The following is a 27,721-nucleotide window of genomic DNA, read 5'->3' as shown; positions in this document are numbered from 1 at the left end:
TGACTTTTTCTGACCTATTTTTAAACTGCTGTTGAGAATAGTAAGATGGTATGTATCACTGATATGTGAAAGTCAAGACCTGTGAACTTGCAGACCTAAAAACATGTCTCAGAAAGATGGATTTCAGCCGGGATAATTACATTTATTATTCCTAAGTTTCCCATTGTTTCAGTTGGTGAAGCTGTCACTCATTTTTTTTGCTTTCCAGATTCTGTCTCCAACTCATGAAGTATAGAACTCTTCATATGCTTACCTTGAAGCTTTTGTTTTTTACTGGCAAACAAATTGATACATGTTGTAGACTGGGCAAGTAACACTGACATATGGTAGAATCATTCAATGCTATTTTTTAGGATCTACAGGAAATGAGCAAGGAGTCAGAGGAATAGAAAATCAGAAAAGTTTCAGAGAGGGACACTAGGACTGGTGAAAATTTTGCCTTTTTATTTTAATAATTGTTAGTAAGCTCTAACTTTTCAATCTGAAAGTATCAAATGAAGGGAGGGGGTCTGTGGTAAAGACCTGTCATGACTTAGCATGGAAAAAGTGACTAAAGAGTGTTCACTGGGTCTTCCATTACAGCTGGAGACTTGAAAAGTCTTACCAGGTTCAAAATACAAACAGGAGGAGCTGACTCCTTTGACAGCATGAACTCCTCACTGTCCATGGTGGATTCTAAAATTTTGCATGGATTAAGGGGGGAAAGTGGACAACACTAGCAAAGAAATCTGTTAGAGGAGTGTAGGAACTGCATCTGCCTTTGGAATTCTTGGAGCAGCAACTTGTTGGTACTACGTCACTCAGAGGAAGCAAAGATTTCATGCTGTATTTAGATATTTCTCAGTACATCCACTTTTGACATTCACTGGGAATGAGATCTTTGGGTAGATAGAGTTTTCATTTGATGTGGTATGGTTGCTCTGGCATTTATTATAGATTTCATATTGATGGATTGTAGCTGTGCAGTGTTTTAAAGCTGTTCGGGTTTAAACATTCTGTAATGACTGTGTGTCAAAACTTTTTTTGAGATGGAGGGAAGAGAATGGGCAGTTTCAGCAACACTTGCTCACTCCTAAAAATTAAGTGGCAATGCGGTGTGGCATTGAGGCATGGAATTGTTCGCTGTGAGCTAAAACAACCTTCACAATTTTCATGGAGATACCCTAATTTCCCCAGGTAATTGGAGTAACCTGTACAAAATCAGGAAGTAGGTAACTTTTGAAGATGCATGCTTTGCTACCTGAGAACTTTTGAAGTCACTTAATGTGAACTTATATAGTTTAAGAAAGTATGTTAGAAAACTGTGGCCTGAAGTGCTCTAGACCTCTTATTGCTGATAATGTTGGCCTAATACAGTAAGAGGTATGGGATGTAATGCATGGGGAGAAGTGGAAAGCTCCACAAAAGCACTTGGTCAGAAGCCAAGACTGGGGGAACAGTGTCTTAGTGTCCAAATGCCAGAGTCAGAATTGGACAACAGGCTAAACGGGATTTACTACTTCAATCTCAGCCAGTGTAATGGTTCTTAGGTCGAGAACTGCTGGAAGAAGGTAGTACAGAAAGGCATCTGGCTTCTCCTTGATCCTTACTGATCGCTATACTTAAAGAAATTGCGTAGGCATGTCACTCAGCCTTGATCTGTGCACATCTGCATGGAAGCAACTTGTCTACTACTGCTACTAATTGTATGTTAGTCCAATTAAAAAAAAAGTGTGTGGTGAATGGAAAACTACTTTCCTTGACAAATTATGTATGATTAAAACAATCATTTTTGTTTCAGAACAATGTGTTGAATGGTAAATAGCAAATAAAACATAGAATCAGATACTAAACAGTGAAGATAAAATTTCAGATAGTTGTTTATTCCATTATATTCAATGAATGAAACTGGATTTTTGTAGAAAAACTAAATACTCATAATATTTTTATTGTAACAGCAATGTAAGATAGTAGAGTTAGTTTCACAGACAACCCTCTCTGGCATTTTCTAAGTTTTTAGTATTTGACTATGTCTTCTGTGGTGTTTTTCTGTGAGTATGGTGTTTCCATGATAGTTTTGGTCCAGCTAATAGCTTAGAATGGAATGTAGAAGATGATGCAGTAGCTCTTAAGAATAAAGATTATGGGGTTTATGCTCAATTGGACTTACACATTCGGTTTTGGTGCGTTTCTTTGTTTCTTTGTTTGTTTTTGGAAACTAATTCTTTTGATTATTTCTGTGCTGTGGAGGTTAAGACCTCTGTGATCTTCTACTTTGCAACTGCTGCCTGCTAATATACAGTCAGAGTTTTGTAGTCAGGTATCTTAAAAAAATGAAAATGTAAAGCAAGGTGCATAGCTGCAAGTCACTTAATAGTAAGCAATAATAAAATATAGTGTAAATGAGACCTTCATGCTTAATTACATGTGCATTGAAAATATTTTTAATCATTTTTGCATAAGTACAACATCTGAAGAAAAAAAATAAGTAGTTTATTCAAGAAGGTTAGCTCTGATGACCAGGTGCCTACTGAAGTAATCAAATACTCCTAAATAATTAAAATAATAAAATAATGTATTAAATCTGACAGGTTGTCTAAGTCAAGGCAGAAGTTGATACATAAAATTAAAGGAAGGCTAGAATATTTTCCATTATTTTGTCTGCACATTGCAATTTCCACACACCTTTTGTGCATGAATGCTTTCATTTTCGCTTTCCATTGAAGTCTTGATTGACTGTGGCACCTACAGATACTTTATCTGAAAGACATTAGACTTGCATCTAATAAAGACAACAATTTGAATTTGCCCTTCAGCTGCTTTCTTATTTATGTAGGTTTTTTTCAATTTTATATAGATGTAAATGTAATAAAAATCTCAAGTAAGCTGTTAGCTGCAGTTTCTATACTTGTTATGTTAATCTGTAGTACCACGGTATTCTTAAGGATTCTTTGTTTCACAAAATGGGTTAGAAAATAAAAAGAATAGAAGCAGAATGGCAAATCAGAAATTACAGTTTGAAGGATTTTCAAGATCTTTGAATAGATGATTTAATCACAGAAACTGTTTTAGAGGGGAGATGACATCTGTGGTGTTCAGTTATGTTAAAGAAGAAACTAAAGTCTACTATATTGTGAATGTGGAGAGGTGTTATAAAAACTTTGTATGGTGTATAGTATCAATTAATTCATTTAATGCCCAAATCATTACCTGTTATGTATGAAAACAAGTGTAAATAGTTGTTGAAATGAAACTAGATACAGAACTGTCATAACTTCCAAGGGCCTTGAATGTGAAAACTTGGGTGGCTAAAGAATTGAACTTTGTCTTGATAGTTACATGGGTTAAGTTAGGAAAGTTGCATCTTGGAGATACTAAACTTAAGGCTGTAACGTATTTATCTGTGTATAACAACATATTTCACAGCTGCTTTTGTAGTCTGTGCTTCGTATAGTACACAAATTGCCACTGCTTCTTTGTGAGGATTGTTGTCACACAAACTCAGCCTGCTAATTTATTTTATGTGCAATACAGAATTTTAAATCAAATTAGTTCAAATTGCTGAAAATGAATTTAAATAAATTATATAAAGTTTGTATTTATTCCTACCAAAGTAAAATCTGAAAATGAAAGGACTAGACAAGTCAGTCCTCCTTTCATCTCTGCCTGTGTTCCAAGAATACAGATCATTGAATTCTGATTAATATTTTGCATGTTTTAAGTCCATTAAATGAAGATCTACATATGTAAAAAATTGCCATAACTTAGAGCTTAATTGCATTAATTTATTTTATTTTTTTAAATTACATTAAAGTTAAATTACATTAAAGATATTTGCAGTTTAGGGTGTTCTCTTTCTTATGTTGTAAGTTTATATTAAACTTACAAAATTTATTTTTTTCATATTTTATATTTATATTTTCAATTAATATTAATAAACTCAACATACAGCCCCTTTACTGTAAAATTTCAGGTGAAGACTGGAGTATGCAAGTGTAGAAAAGGATAGGAAGTCTAGCCTCATTCATTAACTGATCAGAATTTGATATGAAAGTTCCCTAGGAATATGATTTTATGTAGTGTGCTTAAATAATGGTCTATTATTGGCCAAATTGTGATATCCTTGATCATACAAGGTAATAATAGGGTGACGGGCTATTAAGTCAACAGAATTGTAGGATTACTCTTCTGTAGTTTATTTTAATTTGTCCGTGTATGATTGTGGCAGAACAGTTGAATTGAAAACACTATGGACACATTCTTAGTACCATAGACAAGTGTTCCACATCTTTTGAGTACAGTAATTAACCAGGGAATGGAACCCAATTCACTTCAGTTTGCGTGAATGATAGTTGTGGTGTGATACAGTCATGTGGTATGAACTGTGTGAGATATGTAAGAATGATACTCAGAGTGAAAAAGAAAAAGAGCCTTCCAGATATCAGTGCTCACTGTCCCTCAGTGATTTGTAGAGTTGAGCTTATTTTATGATGTTCTTTATCCCTGAACTGTTTCGTGTACACTTTAAAGACTCTCAGTGCAGCAGTGTCCTTTGTGTGGAAACCCTGTCTTCCTCAGACACAGCGAGGAATCTGCTTAGTGCCCACTGCTCACAGCTTCTCCCAAAGATGAGAAGGCTTTGACCTGTACCTAAGGTATGGATCATAAAACCCAGGAATTGTATGGAAATGTCATTGTCTGCTGAGGTGGAATAGCATTGACAAAGGGTATGTCTTTACCAGCCCAGTGATAAGACTGTAACTCAAGAATTTTTATTTTTTTAGTACAGATAATGTTGCTTACCTTGTGTAAGATTTTCTTATTTTGGGCTTTATTATCTGTCAGAATATGTATGTAGATTCTTCTGAGAGCATGTTTTGGTTGTTAACACAGTCTCAAGCCCATGTTTTCAACGTATTCTTTGCTGTTGTTGCTTGTGTTAACTGGATAAGGTTTTTAAAAAGCCGGGGTGGGACTTACAGTTTGGTGGACAGATATACTCTACCTGTAGTTCATGTGCTTACACCCAAACATTTGGCCACCAAGTGCTGAATCACGTACGTACTTTGTAGACTACTCTTAATTCTGCTCTAGGTGTTGAGAATGTTAGTGTTTCTTTAAATCATGGATTGAAGAATTTAAGTAGACAGTCTTTTTCTCATGGACATAAATCAATGGGCAACCTAATTCTGTTTTACACTGATTTTGAATCTTGCTCATCAGCTCCTATGAAATAATTGTTTTGAATTGTCATTTTGTGTCTGTGTATCATTTCCAAGCAGTTAAGTAGGGTATAGATGGCTATATGTAACTATTTAGGTGTAGAAGATGTCTGCCGCATCTCGAGAGATCATCTGAGAAACAGGGGTTGCATGCAAGTTCCCACAAATTACCTGCTTTTGTAGAACTGATTTAGAGTTAATGGATTAGTGTTAATGGATTAAGAGTTTGTGTGTGTCATAAAAGCATGAATGTAGTACGGAGCTTGAATGGTAGTTAACAGTCTAGACAGATTTCAGTTTTTTCTTTTGTATGTGGGATTTCACTAAATATCCAGGATTAGTTGATGATCCTGGAGTTTGTTAATTTTAACATCAGCTTGGTATTTGAGAATGGTTCTCGTGTGTCGCAGGAATCTCTTCAATACGCCTACATTTAATATATTTGTAAGGGTCTTGTGGTGTTTCTAATGCAATGTCCCCTATTCAGTGTGCTATTAGGTATTTTTTACATATGCTAACTGGTTCTTCCTCAGGGATCTTCTTTCCTGAAAGAAAAGCTTGTGTGACCTTAACTTCAGCCTGGGCAGAACAAAAGACCTTCTGATAAACAGTCTTGTAATGAGGAAATACTGCTTTCCTTTCTTCCCTTGTTTATTGAAGGGGAGTGCTTTCGAGAAAATGGTGGTGAATGAGACTGGAAAATTTGAGTGTGTGTAAGTGTAGACTTTGACAGAGTTAAAAGATATTTTATAGTGGTACAGATTGTGTAGGCTGCACTTTGATTTCACTGTGAGGGATCTGTAACCACAACAAATGTTCTCCTGTAAATTTCCCTTAACAGATTTTGAGCAGCTTGTGTTCTGCTGTTCTGTGTTGTTTGCAACTTTCTTAGAATTCAGCAATAAGCTTGCCTTCTGGCTGGAGTTGTCACAACTATTCCTTATCTCTTGGAGCTTTAGCGTATAGCTTAAGTTTTGGATCATCGTGTATTGAGCTAATTAAGCATATTTCAGTAGCAGAATTTGGTAAAACATTTGTTTTCTCAGGGATAAAACCTCAGTCAGAGTCTCCGTTTTTAGAAATTAAGGTTTTTGCTACTTCTCATACCCGTTATTTCCTCGGTCTCAAGTATCACTTTCAATCACTTTTTTTTGTGGTATGTTCCAGTGTATTTCTATGATTGTGCTGCTCAAGACAGATTTCTTGAAGCTCATAAGCTGCAGATTCCAAGTTATGATTTTTATCATTATGTTATAGGCATTAGTTCTGACAAATTGAAATTTATTTGTTGGAGCCCACTAGTTGTGGGCTAGTTTGTTTTGGCTTCACTGACTAAAAGACAATTAAGCATGTAATGATAAAGCTGTACCTACCAAGCACTATAATTTGAAACATAACATTATTTGAAATTCCAAAAGAGTGAAGAATTCTGTGCCTGTTGGTGAGGGGAAAAAAAGAAAGAATGGTACATTTGAATAAAATTTGATCTCAGGGCATCTTAGCAGGGTTCCTAGTACATTGATCAGCACAAATGTACGTTACACCTTTGCTGTTTTAGTGCTGCTTAGCCTTATGTCTGAGAAATTAGAAAAAATTGTTCTCCCAGGACTGTGTTCTAGTAAAAAAAGTACAAAGAATATAACATTTACAATGTGATCACCTTAAAATTGTTCTGGAATTGTAGGGTCGATAATGGACATAAATAGATTCATCAGTGAGAAGAAATTAAATCTGACATTACAGAGGAGACTATATATTATGACAAATTGTTGAGATTTCATCATTTTTTCTCAACTCATTAAAAATATTTAGATAGTTAATTGATTAAAAGTGATTTTTAAAAATTTATTTTAACAATCAAGTAGTGAGTGAGTTTCTCCAAGAATGGAACTGTTTTTGTGAATGACAAACTGATATTTATGTGAGTGACACAACTTGTGCAAACACAGTGAAGAGATGACAGAAAGCCCTTTTGACTAGATAAATGTCCTGTTGCTAATTTTTTGTCCTCTAAGCAATGTTTTTCTATCGTTTGTCTAGCCATTTTTGTTATTTATTTTGCTGTATTTTTCTTGGGTGATCTCTTCTTACTGCTTTTGTGCAACTAGCAGGCTTTTCCAGCAAAACAGTTATAATTCAGTTTGAAGAATCATTTAGTGGTGTTCCTGGTTAATACATTTATTGTGGACAAACTTTTACACCTTGGATAATCATAAGTAATCTATCAATCTTGATCTCTCTCAAAGATCTTTTGTGTTCTTCAGGCATAAAATACCATTTTATGCATAAATGAATCAAAAGTATTTTTTCTGAGTCAGTATTAACACCATCATTAAGGAGACCTTTTAATCATGAAGAGCTGGCACTGTATATTCTCCAGTATCAAGTTGCTATGTAAGAGAATTGGTAATTTTATTTTATTTTTTTTTTTAATACAGTTTGCTTTACTTTCATTTCTGTCCATGTTTCTCAGGTAGTCCTCCAATGTAACAGAATAGTATTATGTATGTTTTCTTTATAACCAGAAAAAAATTACAATTTTTAAATAGCTTTATATTTGGATTGTCTTATCATAAGAATTTTTCCTAAGTTTATGGTAGAAATGAAAAAATTGTGTAAAAAAACGTTCTCTGAAATGTCATTATCTTTTTTTAAAGTAGTCAGGCTAATTTGTACTGCAGCAGTTGAAAATCTTCATCTTTCCCACCTGTATGTTTTGAGAGAGGGCTGTTATAAAACTGTACAACGAGCAGTGAGAACTTACTCTTAAAGTCTTAAGACAAAGAGCCAGCACTTCTTGTTTGCTCAGTATTTTTCCTATGGAACTGTTTGAGGTAGCGAACTCCTTTATGCCCCAGTTTAATTTCTGAAAAAATAAGAAATTTTTAAAACAATTACCTTTTTAATTACTCTTGTGTCGGGTTTTTTTTATTTTCTTTTTTAGCGGTAGCCTGCCAATATTTGTGAAGTCTCAGAAATCACTTGAGAATAAATGATATACAGTACAGTAAACTGTTATGTTCAGAAGTCTTGGAAACATTTGAAAAAATATACTCTTCAGAAGAAAGTGAAGTCAATAAAGTTGAAATTCACAGAAAGGGATTACTTTTTAATGTTATGTCCTTGATACAGTAAAATTATATATTATCCAGGACTGCTAAATATAAGGATTGCAGTTACTTATAGTACGTCTCATGATGATTCTTTCTAATGGTCTGGTACAGAAGCTAAATATACTGAAAAGATAAATAATTCTTATTTTTATAATAATAAAGATAATAAAGACTTTCTTATCTTTGCTCGTTAGTGAGTAAATTGTTCCCCTTTGTCAACCTAGTTCTGTTGATGTTAGTGCTGTGACTTTATAAGACTTCAGTGATATTCCATTGTAACGCAGTCAGGTATTCCTTGGCTCCAGCACATGTTCATCCTGGAGCATGTAATACACCTGTACTTAGGTGGAAGAGGGATTCAGAGCAAGTATTCAGAGAAAGCAGTAGATGGCTAGATGGCTTTCACTATATTCCTTCCATTTTTCAGTCTGACATTTTCAGGACCTTCTATCTTTCATTAACTCTTGTGCCTTTCTTTTGTTTTATTGTTTGTAGGAGTTGTGTTTTGAGTTTTTGAGAATATTACCTATTTTTCTGGAAGGGTGTCTGGAGGGAGGTCAGGAAGGGATAAACTAGCAATGTTCTGGAAACTTTCCCCCTCTTTCTTCTTACCTTCTCCAGTTTTCCTTGTAACATAGTGGTTTTACTGTAACATAGTTAGGCTGAAGGGACAAGAACCTGATGTCTTCATTTTAGAGAAGGAAAAATTGGGTAGCTCATTTGAACTGTAGCTGAAGGGGTGGTTCACATCCTGGTTAGAGGGTCAGATACCAGAGTTGAGTTAACACTGAAAACTTGTCTTTAATTTTTCACTTTTCCCCTCATTCACTTATTTCCATGCTCTCATCAGCTGGATTGTATAATTAATGAACTAAGCAGGGTTTCTGGAGTCATACATAAATAGTCATGAAAGCTGAAACATATAAAGTATTCTTTGTTCACAGAAATCAAGACAAAATATAAAGGAGCAAAAAAGGGCCGCCTGTTTTTAGTTATACCAGATAGCTCTGTGAAAGTAGCCATGCTTTCTAGACTTTCCTAGATCGAAAGTTGTGCTTGTTCACTGTACAGATGGTCTAGGAGTGCTAGGTAAACCTAGTCATGGAGTTCTAAATTTATATACTACTGTTGATTTTCATTTGTTCAGGGGCTGCAGAATGCAGTAAAAAACCCCAACCCAACAACAAAATATTTCTGTAAAGGAAAAGAAAAGAACGCCTAAATTTAAATGTCCAAATTAATAAACAAAAAAACGCCTAAACCCCTGCAACCCCTCCCCATGAAAATCGGTTGAAAAACTTAGGAGGTGCATTGAATTTTGTATCTGTCTCTCAGAATCTGGCAATGACATGATAAAAGTTTCTAAACCAGGTTTAAACAGTGTTAAGTATTGTAAGATATGACAAAAATTTCCTACTTCTTTTAATTAAAAGATGCCCCATTTTTCTTATCTTGCCTTATTAGGGTTCTTCCCAAGCAGCTCTCAAGGATGTGATGCTTTTCTTCGTCACAAGATGACTCTGATTTCTCCATCAGTATTGAAAAAGTATGGAATTCCTTTCGACAAGGTACTGTAGTATTTATTTTAAAAGTTTACATTCATGTATTGAATTAGATTGTATTACTATAAGGTTTGTTTATAGTAAGGGTGAGGCAAAATTATTATTTTTATTTTTTTTAGGCACTGACTCATTCAAAAGATGAAAACAAATGCTTGTGGTATTTGGAGTTTTACATGATTTAGCTTGGGACTTTCTAGCAGAGAACACTTGTATCCATCCTAATCTTTATCCTCAAAGTTTCTATGTTTTTTAAGACATTACCAGTATTTTTTGTTTTTGTTTTATTTCCATGCATGTTTGCATGTGTTTCTCTGTTGACCGAAACACTTCTTAACTAGCTGTATTAATTTGTATACCTGCTATTTTAAGATAATGGTTTCATTTCTTTGTGTCTATATATTGTTTTTCTGTTACAATTAAATTTAACTTTATCAGTGTTATGATCTGAAAAGTTTCAGGTGGAGTATAACCAAAACCCCTGTTATTTACCTTAAAATACATTCTAAAAGCTGTAATGTTAGAAAAAGAGTGAGTGATATTTTGTGTTGCTAGGTAGTGGCAGACTAGAAATTTGATAAGAACATTTGATAAGAAAAGTACATAAACTGAAAGTGGGAAGAATAACTGGGTTTCTTCTTTGTGGATGAATTTCATACATAGCTGTTTTCAGTATTCAGAAGTATTCAGTTTCTCCTTTTTTTCTACAATATATTCTACCTTACTGTTCTCCACTTTGAACTTCCCGTAGGTGCCAGCTAATAAAAATGTTTCTACTGCATTGTTTTTTACTTAAATATATTTACTGTAAATCCTGAACATTTTGCAAATTCTCAAGTTATAAACTCAAGAGCTTTGTAAGCCTACTCAGAAGAGTAGAGCTTGATTCAGAAGGTCCCCGTCTGAACATCTTTTTATGATATACTGAGTCGTAAAAGCCCTTTGAGCATTAAGGGGTTATGATTCTTGGTTTCCCACTGTGCAGACTGTTCTAAGGTGTTCAGAAAAAACAGGCAATATGTACTTTTTCTCATTCTATTCCTGCTGCAGTGTAGTCCTGTAAACTGTCCTCGCCACACCCCTTGTTTATTAATAGTGGTTTCTGGTTTAGCCTATGCAGTGTTTATTTACTGATATCATGTGGACCTATGTATACAAACTTAGCTTATTGTGTTCCCTGACCTAGAATACAGGATAGTGCAGTGCTTGCTGTCTGTTTTAGCTGATTTTTTTATAACAGTATGAAACATAGCCCATAGAAACAAGATTTAAGTGAATGTTTCATGTATAGTATTGTCATACTATAACCTCAGCTGGCAGCCAAGCCCCACACAGCCGCTTGCTCACTCTGCCTGCCAAGTGAGATGGAGGAGAGAATTGGAAGGGTAAAAGTGAGAAAACTTGTGGGTTGAGATAAAGGCGGTTTAACAGGTAAAGCAAAAGCCACACACGCAAGCAAAGCAAGCCAAGGAATTCATTCACCACTTCCCATGGGCAGACAGGTGTTCAGCCATCCCCAGGAAAGCCGGGCTCCATCATGTATAATGACTACTTGGGAAGACAAACGCCATCACTCCAGGTGTCCCCCTCCATCCTCCTTCTTCGCCTAGCTTTTATTGCTGAGCACGACATCATACAATCTCAGATACCCCTTTGGCCAACCAGGGTCAGCTGTCCTCGCTGTGTCCCTGCTCTGTCCCCTCCCAGCTTCTTGTGCACCCCCAGCCTCCTCGCTGGCAGGGTGATGTGAGAAGCAGAAGAGGCCCTGATACTGTTAGAGCACAGCTCAGTGAGAAGTAAAACATCCACATGTTACCAACACTGCATCACGGGTGTTGGATGAAGCCACTGATTTGTTGTGTGCTTTTTGGAATATCACTTCAGTTTTCATGCTTAAATCAACCTATGTATAAAATTGAAGAAATGCAGGCATTTAGAATGATACTGCCTGCTTTGGAAGGCAAGCTTTTTCAAATAAATTACTCCTATAAGAAGTGGTTTGTTTTCTGAATGATATATTACCGTATGGAAATGTAGTTGCTGGGTTCGGTTTTTGTAATATATAGGTAGATACTGATTCCCTTCATAGCTTTGTGCTTTATCATGAAGTGTCAGATGAAACCTTCCAAACTGGAAGGTTTTATAACTAGATTTATAGTTCTGGATTTACAGAACATTACTCTGAACAGTATAATTTTCAGTGGTAGGTGTTTAAAAGTAGCATATCACAGAATGCCAGCATATTTTTTTCAGTACCACACATCTGATGTGGTTAAGGGAGTTGATGTTCTTATTTCAGTGTCTTGATTATTCCTGTATTCTTAAAAAAAAAATAAATGCTAGGAATAGTTAAATATTTAAGTTTTGGTTCTGTCACCTAGTCTTGGGAGGAAGCAGGCTGTACCCAAGTGTAATTGTAATTAATGGGATTCAGTGAGAAAGTGAATAGAGAGAACCAGGCTGTGATCTCTCATGGCTCAAAGTGATAGAAGTGGAAATGTGCTGAATGCTGATAAGTCAGCCTACGCCTACCAGGTGGCAGCTGAACTGCTGCTTGTTGAAATAGAACACCTGCTTAACTGTCAGCAATGGGAGGGTGTATTGAGATAAATTTTGGAATTGTTAGCACTGAGAATAATCTTTCTTAAACATTCCTACAGTGATTGTTGGAGTGCTACAGTAGCAGTTATAATATATGCATGCACCTGTATGTGCATTTGCATGTATATACCAGAGATGAACCCACAAAAAATAAACCTTGCAAAGTGCAAATGCAAAAAATATAAGATCCAATTTCATTCTTTAGCTTTGTTAGCTAAATATATTTTTCTTGTTTTCCTCTTTCCTTCATCTCATAATACAATCAGAAATACACGTCTTGAAGTGCTATCCCTGTGTGTTTATTTTTGCATAGAGAAAAAAAAAAAAAGCACACAAAGAATTCCTAAAGCTGTAAGATGAGAATTTTGGAGGAGAAGAAAGGGGGGATTCTAAAAATGGAAATTGAATGTAAGATAACTATGCCAGTAAAAAGCTGAGACTTAAGACATGACATGTTAATAAGAAAAAATATTTGGAGTTGTGAGTTTTAAATTTTGGTGATTGTTTAAAATTCAACTCTCATTTTTTGTGATTTCAAATCATAAATGTATTTTCCTAAAAAAGTCATATTTATCCTTCCAGTTTTTCTTACTGTATTGCTTATGTAAAGCATCGTCACGCAATGAAAACAACCTACTTAATCTCTAAGAAGTCTCCTCACTTTCCTGTAATCAGCAAATGCAGCTTGTTGAACATTCATCAGTCATTGCTCAGATTATTTGCTTCATTTAAATGAATCTATTTGCTTTTTAATGGGCCTGCCATCTGATGTTTCCTGTAGAAAGGCGTATCAAACGGAGTATGGGGAATCTCTTTTAGCTCTTTACTTCTGAATCTTCTAGTTTGAGTAACTCTGTATCAGGTAGTTGGAAGACAGTGTGCTATTTCTAGTCTCTGACTAGCCTGTCTGTGATACAGTCTTTGGTGGTCTTACTTGAAGAGATTAAAGCTGTCTCTTGAGTGGAGAGAATTTTAGTGACTGATGGGAAGTGCTGTCTCTCCTTTTCTTCTTGCCCAGAGCAGAGCAGCGGTCCATCCAAGTATAGTAAGACGAGATTTCTCTCATGAGAGTATTCTAACTGGTGATTTGTTTACCTTACAACTTTTTTTTCCTGGTAATTTACTCTAGAAACCTTTTGTATTTTGGTATCGCTTTTATAACTACTAGGAATTTGGTTTCTTTTTGTCTATACAAAACACAATTACTGTGGCAGTATTTTTTAGGGGTGTGTGTGTGTGTGTGTGTGTTTTTTGGTTGATTGGGTTGGTCGGGTTTTTTCCTTCTTACAATTTCTTGAGTCAGTGACCTCAGCATGGTTTTCTTTTAGTTGCTTTTCACTGTATTTGTAAAGAACAGAGCAGTCCTCTGTAACTACCCTTGCTTACTGTCTAAAGCAATGCCAGACCTGAAATGTAGTCAAGCTTTTTCTCTTTGAGAATCTCCTTCCAGGCCCCTTGTCCTTTACGTATTCAGAATTTGTGTTAACAGTACCAAAGTCCTGCTCTCTTAAATTGTGCTTAAAGAGAAAGAGGGGAATGATGGGGCAAAATAAAATTTGTTTTAACGTAATGCCTAAAGTGGTGTTGCAATGGCTTTACACTGAGATATTTGTAATGCCATTTCCAGCTTAAGAATCCTCTTGGTGTTAGCTGTTGTCAGGAAAAGAGTGAGTGAGGGAGAGGCAAGCAATATATATTCTGCATTGATATGAAACAGTGAGTTAATGCAGTTCAGTGGTAAATGAGACAGTGGTTTAACGGTCTCCAACAGTTAAACACAAAAAAAAGTGGTTTAACTAGATTTGATGGCAAGGTACACGAGTATTTACTGCACAGAGAACGGGTTCAGACAAAGCTGTTTGGGAGACCCTCCCATTGAGTCATGAGGTTCAGAGAGGACCCCCTTGCGTGCTAAACCCCTCAGACAGGAGTCAAGGTGAGGTTGCACCCAGAGTTAGTCCCAGACTCGGTCAACAGTTCATGCGTACAGGATTACATATGTGCAGTCAGTCCTTTATATCACTTAGGTGAGCTTACAAACTTTTGGTGCATTTGCTCCCAATTCACTTACCGAGTATCTGATGCGATAAGGAATCTCTCCACCTTGAGGAGGACCCTTGGGAGGTGCATCCCTACTCAAGGGGAACTGCCGGTGTCCAGCCGGCTGCCACGCAGGAGGGCTCCCGGCGCCCTGGGCTGCCGTGTGTGTATAGAGTAAGGTGACTGACTTATATTTGCGTAGCAGCGGGATGTCTGTGTCACTGTGCAAGGTGGCCCTTGGCTACTGTGTTGCCATCCGAGTCCCCAAAGTCCAGTTTCAGCCAGATGCAGCCATCATGGCTGACACTGGTGGTCATTGCTTAAGCAGAGGCAGGGGAAAACAAACTGCCACACTCCTCCCTGTGACTATGGGCAATTCATCTTACCCTCACAGAGGGGTGGTAGTGTCACGTCTTGCCTATGTGCCATAAATAGTATATTGATAGTTTGTGTGCTTATAGATCTACCATAAGTAGATAATGAAGCACTGCTATTTTTTATGCATTAATTTGTATGTTTTGGGTGGTTGGAAGTTTTTCTCTTTTATCATGTACTAAACCTTTATGTACAATGTAAGCATTAGTAAAATCACAGCTGGATGAAGCATGAAGTTAAAAACTCCTATGGAATAGTGACCATTCAAGAAGGCTTTCCCTCCAATGGTGTTCTCCATCCTTCTTCATCCTTTCCAAGACATGTTGTATCTCTTCTGTATCATCACACACAGTAATTAGTTTTGTGTTCCTTGTTTTGGATGCGTTCTAGCCATTGACATAGCTCATTGTGTTGTAATAGTTTCTTCATCAATGTACGATGCATTCTGATGGGGGAAGGCCATAAATCTTGACTCAATGTATAATTAGATTGTAACAATTGATAAGATGTAACAGGAGCTGGATAATTAAAATTGCATCCCATAATTTTAGTGTAGTTACAAACACAAATACTTGAGTGATTACTTGTAGATACAGTAATGTTATCTACGAATATACAGTCACAAAGGGTTCTCATACTAAAACCTCCTTTTCCAGTATATACAAGTACAGTTTCAGGGGCTTCATCGTTTTTCAGAATGAAAAACATTTTGTTCAGTGTCAACAGAAATATCTTGGGCTTTGTTGGTGTTACTCTCACAAATAAATCCTTGTTCCCATACAACACATGTGTTAACATAAGTAGTTTGCCATTTTTTTCTGTTTCATTGGGCTCATATGCTGTGTTCTAATGGATAAAGTTCCATTGTGATTTAATCCCAGCATAATGATTGGATATATGGTGTATACCAAAGCATCATGTGTTATTTATATAAAAACTGTGGCCTTATTCTTATTGTGTTCATAAATAAAATTTACTAAATACCATCATGATTGGAATTCTTTTCAAATTTAATTGCATTATCCCAAATTACCTTTTGAATTTCTGTGGGTAAGGTGCCGCTTCACCTTCTTTTATAATTGTTGCTACCACTGATTGCATCCACAGTTGAGCCTGGATACCACTATCAGCTGGAGAAACATTGTTTTGGGCTGCATCAAGTGCATCCACAATCAGTTGGTGGTCCCTTTCATTCTTTCCCACTGAGGCAATGCGTTAGATAGGAACCATTGGTTAGTTCCCAGTGATAACAAATAAAGACTGTAGCGGGTCTTCTAATTTGTTTAAATCACTTGTTGTGCGCAGTTTATTTACTAATACTTTGGCATCTATGGTATTTAAGACACCTAATCTTGTCCCTGTGATAGGAGTCATAGCTCTCCTTGTTTGTCTTAGAGAGGTGAGGGTTTGCCCGTGTAATTATGCTAACCATCCTGCATAGGACATACTTAGGAACACTGAACAGATTGGTTTGTGGAGATACTAATTTGCATCAATAGTTCTACTTCTTTAAGAGACCATGATGGATTAAATAACACTTGTTGTTGGCCTGTATTTTTGATCATATATGGTCCAATTTCAGAAATTTGTGGGGATAGTTTTCTTATCCTTTATGATCAGGGTGGATGTTGTTGTACTAGGCTCAGTAATGTCTATTTTAAATTTTAATGATAGTCCCATGCTATAATGAGCCCAGAAGCAGACTACAAAACCTGGTTGTACTAAGGTAAAATTGTACCACCAGTCCAATCTTTCAGAGGCACAAAGGTTTTTTTCTTTTGCTGTTGGGTTTGATGTAATGTTGTACACAGAAATCTGAGATGTCTTCTCAGGGGTAGGCCCATTGATCATCCAGCATCCTGTTTTAATTTCTTTCCCTGCTGTTCCCCAAAGTCAGGGAGCTTTATCATCAGCTTCATCTTTATCCCAGCTCCATTTGTTTTCTAAGTAGATTTCAGTTGCATGCATGACAATGGTGGAAAGGTCTGTCTACCTTACCAGATTCTATTTTCGTACTCCCAGTGTATTTATCATGATATTGAGACCGTGGCCACTCCAGGGTTCTTTGACCATGAGTTAGGAGAAGCAGTGTTGTTAGGGTTTGGAATGGTAACACGAACACAGCTTTTCTATTTGCCATCCTGCAGGGTTCTGTAAGCAAAAACAGTCTTGTTGGGGAGTCTGAACAGGATACCTCATTAAAAATAGGGAAAAATCCATTATGCACTAATTCTTTGTTTTGCACCACTGGTATTGGTAGCTTCCCAGGCAGGTGGGCCATGAGGTTTAGTTAAGGCCATAGGCACAGTGCTGATGGGTGGTAGATTGACTATTACAGGCTGTCCTGACTGTCTCCATTCTGTGCTGCCAAAACAGCTGCTCTTATTTCTCCTACTTGTGAACTGCCTTCACCACCTTCTACCACTTGTTTGCCAGTGGTAATGTCTAATGCAACAGCCTTATATTGCCATTTACCATTTACTCTTCTTTGCTGAAGTATCCATAAACCAAATATTTTCTGTTGCTGTACCCTCAGTGAGGGGAAGTGCATCCAGAATGGATGAAGGTTTAAAAGGCTGTTGTAACATTAAAGGGTCTACGTTTATGGGCATCTGCAATTTCAAAACCTTAATGTGTCCTTCAATTATATTGCATATTTTGTGCAACTCCTGTTAGGTAGGCATACCATTTTCTCATGGTGGGCTTTTGTGCAACTCCTTCTGGGAATTTGGGATTGATTCTGGTAAATTAAATGATTGCCTAGTTTGCACAGCTGCCCCTGATGTATTTTTTTAACTTGTTTAAGTGCTTGGACTAAAGTCTTATAAAAGTCCCTTTTCCCATTCAGAGTATTGCTGTTCTGTTTCTTTAAATCCAGTTAAGCTAAACAAAAAAGGTCATATTGGTCCATCAGGGCCTGTTTGGAACAGGTTACAGTAAGTAGTTTGTTCAGCAAAACCCCATTTGGCTACAGTAGGGTCACAGATGTGTACTGGTTCCAATGACTGATGGGCTTTTAATTCTTCAATTAAGAGTTTTGACAGCCTCTTTATGTTCTGATTTCCACTCAAGGATTTACCTTTCTGTGAGTATAATGGATGGGAAATGATAGAAAACAGGTACATGCTTCCTCCAGTATTGTGAAGTTCCCATCAGTTGTTTTAACTCCTTCATTGACTGGGGCCTTTGAAGGTCTTTGATTTTTTTCTTAAGGTATCTGGAGAAATCACTGCATTGCCTGCTATCCACAAAGTACCTAAAAATTTTAATACTTGTTCCCTACCATTTTCCACGTGGAATATCAATTTCTGCTTTATTTAGTGCTTGCATACGGCTGCTGCTGCTTCTCCCACTTTCTCAGGGGAAGTTCCTCCAGTAAGAATATCATGTATCTATATGTACAGTTTCACATCCTAGTGGAGTGACACTGTCTGTAGAAGTTCAGCAAGTGTGGCATGAGTGATTGCGGGTGAATGTTTATACCCCTGTGGCTGTCTGTTAAAGGTATAGTGTATTCCCTCCCAAGTGAAAGCAAACTTTTTATTCTCCTCCTTCAAGGAAACCATAAATAACAATAACCTAAATGTATTATTATTCAGGGGTTGATAATGAACTGTTACACGCCACCTCCTGTCTGGCTTTCAAACTGGCTGGACAGGTTAAATATATGGAGGGGTGGTTCTAAAGATAATTTGTTGTTTCTCCAAACAGGCTATGACTTCAGAAATGCCACTTCATTTCTGAATGCGTCATCAGAAATTAGGTATTGTGGTATGGCAGTAATTTTTGTATCAGGGAGTGCAGGGGCTGCATGCAGCACACACACTGTAGCCTCCTGATTTCTGCCAGGGTTGCAATTGATGTTTGAGCCAAAGGACCACACGCTGCCATGCGGCAGGTGCCAGGTTAATCGGCTTAAAACACGAAAAGCTAAAATATTTTTGTGGTGTTTTTTAACTGCAAAGCAAGTAGCCACCATGTGCTGCTCACTCAGGAGCCATAGATTGACCTTGGCAATTTGACACACAACGCTCACTCCATTCACACCAGTAACCTCAACTCTTTCCCATCCAGATGGATTAATTGCCCAGACTTGGCATCTTGTTTTGTTAGCATTGAAATTTGTGCTCTGCCTGTCTATTAAAAACGTCACTAATTGTCATTGAGAACCAACTGGAGTAAAAATGTGTGGGTCATCATCACTTATCCACTGATAAGCCTCTGCTTTCTGGACAGGCAACCCCAGCTGCCTTCCAGACATTACCGGTTTTGCTACAAGACCTGCAGTTCCTCCCTAATGGGGAGGAAGGGGTTGGTAATATCCATTTTTAGGACTGATGCTGTAGGAGTTGAAATAAACTCCTTCCTTTCACTGTTACCTGGAATGCTTTGATCAGACTGAAGATAAAACCATCAGGCTGATCTTCAGTGTGGCTCTGGGAATGCCTAGGGCTAATGCATTCCTCCATAACTCATTTCTCTGTTCTTGAGATTCTGTCTGGGATTTTCAAAATATTTCCTTTTGATCTAATTTCTGTTCACTGTTTCATGGGTCTTACCTTATGATCTCCACCTCCGGGTTTCAGGTTCTGGTTTTTGGCTGGTGCATCATCCAAGCCCATTTCACCCCTACAGTTAGCAGTGCCATGTATTAATTCTGTCCATGTAGGGGGTTGCTTGCAGGCATTTTGAGCAGTATCACCTAGTACCTTGCAGATAACTCCTTTCTCTTTTCCATCCTTTCATCCTTTGTGCAGCCCCTAATTACTTTTAGGTGCTCTTCAAGGGCTTCCCAATTATGGCAGTTGTCATGAGCCCATTCATCTGAGAAGGTGAGACTTCTGAGATTCACTCCATGCCCCTGTAAATAATCAGTGAGTGATACTACTTGCCATCCTGCCAACTATGCCAATTAGTCATGGAAAGACAGTGATGTGCTTCACTCACATGGGAGAAGCAGCTATATATATACTCTTATTGATGTGAAACGGTGAATTAACACAGTTCAGTGGTAAATGAGACAGTGGTTTAACTAGATTTGACAGCAAGGTACAAGGTACTGCACAGAGGACGGGTTCAGACAAAGCTGTTTGGGAGACCCTCCCATTGAGTCATGAGGTTCAGAGAGGACCCCCTTGCGTGCTAAACCCCTCAGACAGGAGTCAAGGTGAGGTTGCACCCAGAGTTAGTCCTAGACTTGGTCAACAGTTCATGCGTACAGGATTACATATGTGCAGTCAGTCCTTTATATCACTTAGGTGAGCTTACAAACTTTTGGTGCATTTGCTCCCAATTCACTTACCGAGTATCTGATGCGATAAGGAATCTCTCCACCTTGAGGAGGACCCTTGGGAGGTGCATCCCTACTCAAGGGGAATTGCCTGTGTCCAGCCGGCTGCCATGCAGGAGGGCTCCCGGCGCCCTGGGCTGCCGTGTGTGTATAGAGTAAGGTGACTGACTTATATTTGCGTAGCAGCGGGATGTCTGTGTCACTGTGCAAGGTGGCCCTTGGCTACTGTGTTGCCATCCGAGTCCCCAAAGTCCAGTTTCAGCCAGATGCAGCCATCATGGCTGACACTGGTGGTCATTGCTTAAGCAGAGGCAGGGTAAGTGGTGGGGAAACGCACAGCCACAGGTGTAAGCCTGAAGAATTGGTGCAGGGCAGTTGTCATTAATTCTTCTTCCTCCTTTCCTGTCCAAAATGATTTAAAGGTACTGCCTGAAGGAATCCAAACATAGCCAGTGTGTTCTTTTGGGATGAACAACATAATTTTCTTTAACTGCTAAGGCTCATGAACTCAGTTTCCCCTACTTTTTGCTTGATCATCAATAGTAAGTAACTTAAAAGGCAAATGAGGCCCTCAGTCACAGGTCTTCAAGTCATGGTTTTTGAAACGTGTAAGTATGGGAGAGAAGGGAGAGAAGAAGAACAAGAGAGAAGAAGTCTTTCCAAGGAAAGTTCTGGTGCCATTCTAGAGAAACACTTTCAGGTGGTAGGCAGAATAGTTTAGTCAAGAATTAATTTTTGCTGGTATGTAGGGATGATAATTGTGGGTATTTTGGCCCTACCTGTCTCTGCTTCTTCTCAGCAAGAAGACTGATATATTCTGTGCACTGACTTCTCTAGTTCGCTGTACTTCCATGTTTTATTACCAGTGAACCTCTGATCCAAGATTAGCTTTTTTTAAAGTACTTTCTGAATTTGTAAAGTAATACATGTAGTGATGTATGGTAAACAGTAAATAGATTATAGTAAACAATATTATCTCAGGTATCTTGTTTCTGCTGGCATTAAATTACAAATGTGTGTAAGGGGGAAAAAATCTTTCATGGTAGTTTCAAAGGCAAATACAGTTTTCATTGCTTCAGGAGAAGAACTGCTTTTATAATGTGGTTTGCTTAGGGTTTTTTCTGTTGGTTTTATGCTGTAGGTTACACAAGAGGCAGGAGAATTTGTGATCACTTTCCCATATGGATACCATGCAGGATTCAACCATGGTTTTAACTGTGCAGAGTCAACAAACTTTGCTACCGTCAGATGGATTGATTATGGAAAAGCAGCAAAGCTGGTAAGTCATATTGCAGAAAACTGATGTGTAAGGAAGTCTTCCCTGTGTTATTTCCTTTGTGAGAATCTGTGGAAACCCATGAAAAAGGGAGAACTATTGGATCAGGTAGTACCTTATACTGCCATTGAGATGTTATTTATAGTTGTTATTTTTATAGTGGTTATTATACTTTCAGTAATGTGTATTCCTCTAAATAGTGAGTTTGCAGCTTAATGTATATATTGTTCTTCAAAACCAATTCTATTTATGAATGTTTTTCAGTTGAAGATACATATACTGAGGTTAGTATATATGAAGAGAGCTGACTTCTGCTCTTAAACCTCCTCTAAGCTCTACAGTTTATGAAAGCACTTTATTTAAATGAGTAATTTTGATACCTGGAAAGAAACATAAATAATAAATTGAAACAAAGTCTAATGAAACAAGATTAACTTTTCTCATCTTTAATGTCATCACATGTCCTATAGTATAAGATAATAAAGGAACTGTGAACTCAGAGTAGATATTTTCATGTTTTAAAATGAGGTGTGTTTTACGCTAGACTGAAATTTTGTTACATGGCATAAATTTTTTGCTTCTTTTCATGTACGGCATGTGAATAAGTACACAAAATCGAGAAAGTGTGCAACTTAAACAGAAGTTTATTACTGTTTTTCAATATTGTGTGATTTTTATCAGAAGTGTGCCTTGTGTAAGCTTTGGTTAGTATGCTTCCAGAAATGTTTAAGTCAGAGGCATGTTTTGCATTGGGTTATTCTTGACTAAAAAAAAAAAAAAATCAATAGTGATTTGCTTGATATGTTAGCTAATAAGATGATATGGATTAAAGGGCAGTATCAGATGTGCAAGTTTAACAATTATGTAATGACAGTGAACTCTCATTAAACACTTGGAAGACCATCGTGAGAAAGTTCTCAAATAGTGGAAATTTATGATTCTAGCTAGTATGGATTGTTATTATTGTTAATAATTTGTTATTGTTAATGAGAATGAATATGTTTCAAAGGGAAAAAGTTTATAAATACTTTTTTTCCATGTGCTCTGTGTGCATACACTAACTAGTGAAAGTATTGAAAACATCAATATGAATCTAATGTGTTCAAGCTGTTCTTTAATAAGAAAGTTGTTTGTAATAGCCAACAGGTAAGGTGTTGACTGTAGAGTTAATAAACAAAAATAAATCTATATATTTGTTAGTTTGGAATGTCTGCAGATCATACAGTGAAACAGAGTTGAGAGGAATATGGGCATGGACACATAGGAGTTAATTGTAGCAGGTAAAACTGTCCTGGATTTTGAAAGATATAAATGTGCTGCTGCTCTAAAATTGATTCAGCTGAACTTTAAGAATGCCAAACTTTATCTTTGGATGTAGCAAATTTGAGGTAGTGATACCTGCAGCTACATCCATTTCAGTATACAGGCTTTTTATTTCTTATGTTTTAAAAAATGGTATACTATCTGGTATGCAGCTGCCCCCGTACAAACTATTAAATGTTTTATGCCTCCAGCCTGCCTCTCAGTTATTGTATGATACTGTAAACTTAATCATAGAATCATAGAGTCATTTAGGTTGGAAAACACCTTTAAGATGATCGAGTCCAACCATTAACCTAGCACTGCCAAGTCCATCACTAAAACATGTCCCTAAGCACCACATCTACACATCTCTTAAATACCTCCAGGGTGACTCAGCTGCTTCCCAGGGCAGCTTGTTCCAGAGCTTGATAACCCATTCGGTGAAGAAATTTTCCCCAATATCTAGTCTAAATCTCCTCTGGTGCAACTTAATGTCAGGTTTAAATTCAGTGGAGTTTGAAGATAATTTTTTAAAGCTAATGACATTTTATTCCTTTACACCACTCCAAAAGTGCTTCTGAAATTCTGAATTTCTAGCTATGTAATCTTGGCATATACACTCTAAATACAGTTTTATTTAGTCAAAATTCTCTAGCATATACATAAAGCTTTCAATTTAGGACACTGAATTTTGTGCTCTGTGCTTATTGCACATAAAAGCAGTATTATATATAGTATAAGAAATTAAAGTAGTTCTGTGGTGTCTGCAGTTGAATTTAAATGTCTGAAAAGGTCAAAATGGCAGCTGAAGCAATAATAACTAGTCTCCGTCTATAGAGAAATCTTAGATACCGTTGTCAAATGTGAACTTCAGTTTCTTTGGCAAATGGTCAGTGCTTAATGTTACTTGCTTATTTTTTATTTCTTACTACCAAAAGAATGAGATTTAAAATTTATTTTTATTCTCTTTTAAAATGAAAAATAACATGCTAGGAGGTGCTAATAGTAGGATTTTTTTATATATATTTTTAAAGGAAATGTGTAAGAAGAGAACTAGTAGAAATGTGGTGAAATGATTCTTCCTAACACTTATATTTGTTTATGCAGTACAAGTAGGGTAAACAAGTCAAACAGAGGAAGTATTATAACTGGTTATCTGTTCTTAAATTTTAATTACATGACACTTTGAAAGCACACGCAAGTCGTGGAGCTCTTGCCAACTGGGCATTCTGTTTCTTGGTGATGGTGTTTCTCTAGAAAAATGTGAGGATAGCTATGATAAAGCTAATCACAACCTCAGAAAACTTCCTGGAAGTATTAATTAAAAAAGTTAAGAAGTCTATGTGCCCAAGGAATACTGATATTTTAATAAGTTGTATTTTCAGGTCTCGTAATATCATTTAAAAGAAAAACCCCCATCACACAACCTTGCATTCCCATTTGTCATTTTTCAGAGTACTGATGTTGTGTTTGACTTACCTTGTGTCTTTATGTGGTATGTACAAAAATTTTAATTGAAAAAATATTTTTGGATCCCCTAGTCCCCTGTATTATACTGCAGAAATTGTCTGTGTCAGCAAAATGCAGCAATATCTAGGTCAGTTCGTTGCTGTATTCTCCTTAGAGAATATTGTATAGTGATGACTGGTTGCAGTCTTCCTATAGGAACAGTTTTATCTTTACAGAATGGTTTCTAATTGCTTACAGCTGGATATCTGTCTGAAAAAAAGGAAAAAATCCTGAAGTACAGTCAATATTCACTCTTCATTAATTTAAGAAAAAAAAAATCAAGCAAAGTTTTCCATTAAAGTTGTAGTAAATATTTAGGCTGCATGATGATACTGCTTCCTTGCATGAAATGAGGTGGTGTTAAAGAATCTGTGAAATTGCAAATGTTAAATCAGAGATCATTTAGACCCTCTGTACTGGAAACTTTGGTTGAACACAGACTATGGATACAAATTCCGAATATTATTTTCTGTCTTTAAAAATGCTAAATTTGTGATCTTGGTTTCAATATGTGTACCTTAACTACCTGTAGTAGTTGAATCCTGGGAGCAGGGATGTACCTTCCAGCTTGTTTTCTAGAGTTTGTACAAGACTTTCACTCAGGAGGTGGCATACGAAAAGTAATACCAGGTGGCACCTCCAGCATGCTCTTTGCTGCAACTTGGCTGCTGCTTTGAGCTGTGTTCTCACTTTTGGACGGAGCTAAGCAGAAGTAAAAAACAGATTAAATAAATAAAAAAAAAAAGAATAAAAAAGAAAACAGTAGAAATCGAGAAATAACAGATACACTAAAAGTCCCCCAGCTCCAGGAGAGAAATAGTGTAGTTTTTACTGTCTTTTTTCACTGGCAATAACACACAGGAAGAGAAATGGGAGCTACTGGTGAAAGGAACAAAGCAATAACGCTCTCCTGAAGATGCTTGGCAAATGGGTGTAGTGCAGAGGGATGTTGGTGAATTGCTCATGTATGGTAATGGTGGGACTTAAAGAATCCAAGGGTAGGTAGTGGTTAGCTCACAAGTACTTTAGTTGCTTGCTGTGTTCTGTGAGGATGATGCACTCTTAAGCTTTAGATATTCTTAATCAACATCATCATCCTATAACTTTCATTTTTTTGAATGCTATTTATTTTTGAAAAAAAAATAAATGGTGCAAAATAAGGGCCAGTAGGATATTTCTTCAGGCTTGTGTGTATTTTGCCATTTTCCTAATGGAGCTACGTTTATTTGAGTAGGCTGGAAACGTGAAGTTTTGTGAAGTGCATTTTGAGTTTCTTTACTCCAGCGCATTTTGGTACTGTCGGTAAAGCAGATGAGCTAGTGGTGATTAGCTTGTATGTTTTGTAGGTATCTACTTTGATTTGTGCTGAATAGATAACTTGTGTACTGAACAAGGGGTGAGGTTCAGTTATTAGAACTGGTGAATAGAAATATTTACAAATAATTCTTTTGTGTCTAATAAAATTTTTCTGAAGCAGCTGGATAAAAGACACTTTAGTCTTAGAAATATCTGCTATTCGTAATGTTCATTAGCTGCAGGGTGGGACACCCTCTGCCCCCACCCCCAAATATATGGATCATCTATGTTTATTGAACTTACCTTTTTATCTGTTGTTATTTCTAATGAGTGCCAATGTTGCCCTCATGCAAGGGTTACAGTGCAAGAACTCTTGCTTATAGGTGCCAAAACTCAGTCATGATTTTTACCTAAGTTTTAGCTCCAGCATATGGGTTCAATGAACTTTATGCACCCTAATTTGATACTGAGAACCAGGTCCAGATTTAAATTTGCAATGAGATCCTGTGTTTTTTGTGTACAGGCAATTTTTTATTTTCTTTCATAGAATTCTGTTTTTTCCTTGCTCCAGTTTTGTAAATATTTGCACAACTTAGATGCTGGCAAATCAGTTCCTAATTACAGGAATCCCCCTAGAAAGCACATTCTTTGACCTCGTGTAGAGCTTCTGGAGTGCATGGTCCCACCTAAGCATGATAGGAGAAGATAGTTCACAGAACAGAGAATTGGGTTAAGATGGAGGCTGTCCAGGAGATTGGTGATGTCCATAGGGTTCAGTCAGGGCTTTTGAATTTTTCTTTATGCAGTGGTGAGTATTTTAGTTTCTGTCCTTCCATTTTCCTCTTGTCACTGTTGAAATCCCCACACTGCCCTGTCTGTTGCTCTTCCAAATTCTTATGTCAAGAGTCTCTCACAACTCTCCATCTCTGCTTGCCCAAATCAATACCCGTACCTTCAAAACCTTTCAGAGAAGGCACTGGCATTTCCAAATACTGCTCCCCTTGCTCGCTGTGTGTTTTGTGGCACCACTTGGTGACTTTCAGTATAAATGCATGTAAACTTTGCTGCCTTCTATCAGGGATAGAGTCACACTAAGTGATTTTAATAGTCATTGTAATGATTCTCTTGTATTGCAGCTCCTTTTAAGATGTGATTTGTTTTCAGATGCTGGTGCAGGAGAGCTTTTTGTTGTTTGACTGATCTGTAGAATCTGAGGAGAGAAGCCTACCAACCTTTTCTGCTTGAAACTCGGGCTACTTAAGTATTATTGCTCTCTTTCATAAAATTAAGTCAGTAATCACTCATGTGTTCTTCAGTGGCAGCTGCTTAACAAAGTGTTTTCTGTGGATAGGTTAGATCAAAGTGCTGGCCTGTAGGTTGTATTTTTTCCCTTTGGTGGGATGAAGTGCAGTTGTTTTGATGTTAGGTTTGATGGATTTGTTTGCCACTGCATTCATTAGCTTCACATCAAAAAACTGACAGGCTGTTAAATGAAACTTTGGCTTAGATTTTCAGCTTGACTGTTTTGAGACCTTTGTGAAGATACTTGTTTTTGTGCTGCAGCAGCCGCAAGCAGTTATGACTGTTTTAAAGGGAGGAAAAGTTATTAAAATCCTGATTTGTTTGGGTAAAAGAGAGTCATTGTCTTGAGTATAGCCATGTCAAATTTATGCTATCCAAACAATATATTCACTGTGAAATACATATTGAGACATAATATGTATGACTCTAAATGATTTTATCAGAGAAGAAAATAATCTTACCACACAAAAGCACTTTTCCACCTCTCATAATTTATTGAGGTAGTAATTTTTTCTATGAGGATTTTTCAGGTTGCTTTTGTACAACAAAATATTAGTCATGTGTTTAAAACAAAAAATAAAAATTCTACTAAATTGTATCATTATTATTGTTATTACTATTATTTTTAACTATGGGTGGATGATTTAAAGGCCTAGGCTTAAAAAGTACAATGCTACTCCAACAGCAGTGTTTTAAAACTGAATGTCAAAAATAGCTATGTGCATAAGCTTATGAGTGATTCTCATTTATTTTACTAGTTTTAATGAGGTACTGCTGTCAAGGAAACTTTTTCTTTTAAAACATGGCATGTGGATACATTTGATACCAGTCTGCAATGATAACAGCATCATTCAAGA

The 27,721-nt window shown here is 36.9% G+C and overlaps 1 protein-coding gene across 5 annotated transcripts in view; it reads left to right on the top strand.

Moving 5' to 3' along the window:
• Positions 1-27,721, top strand: part of KDM4C (lysine demethylase 4C) — a 297,463-nt gene that overhangs the window by 54,744 nt on the left and 214,998 nt on the right. For all 5 annotated transcript variants that reach the window (XM_056324193.1, XM_056324192.1, XM_056324194.1 and 2 more), the window contains exons 7-8: positions 9,779-9,882; positions 21,321-21,458. In XM_056324193.1, coding sequence (XP_056180168.1) covers positions 9,779-9,882; positions 21,321-21,458 — 242 coding nt within the window. The remainder of the gene's footprint in view (positions 1-9,778; positions 9,883-21,320; positions 21,459-27,721) is intronic.

The sequence above is a fragment of the Falco biarmicus genome, chromosome Z (assembly GCF_023638135.1).
Source record: "Falco biarmicus isolate bFalBia1 chromosome Z, bFalBia1.pri, whole genome shotgun sequence".
Taxonomy (NCBI): Eukaryota; Metazoa; Chordata; class Aves; order Falconiformes; family Falconidae; genus Falco; species Falco biarmicus.
Note: the sequence above shows the minus strand (reverse complement) of the source record. Positions and strands in the feature narration are given on the sequence as shown.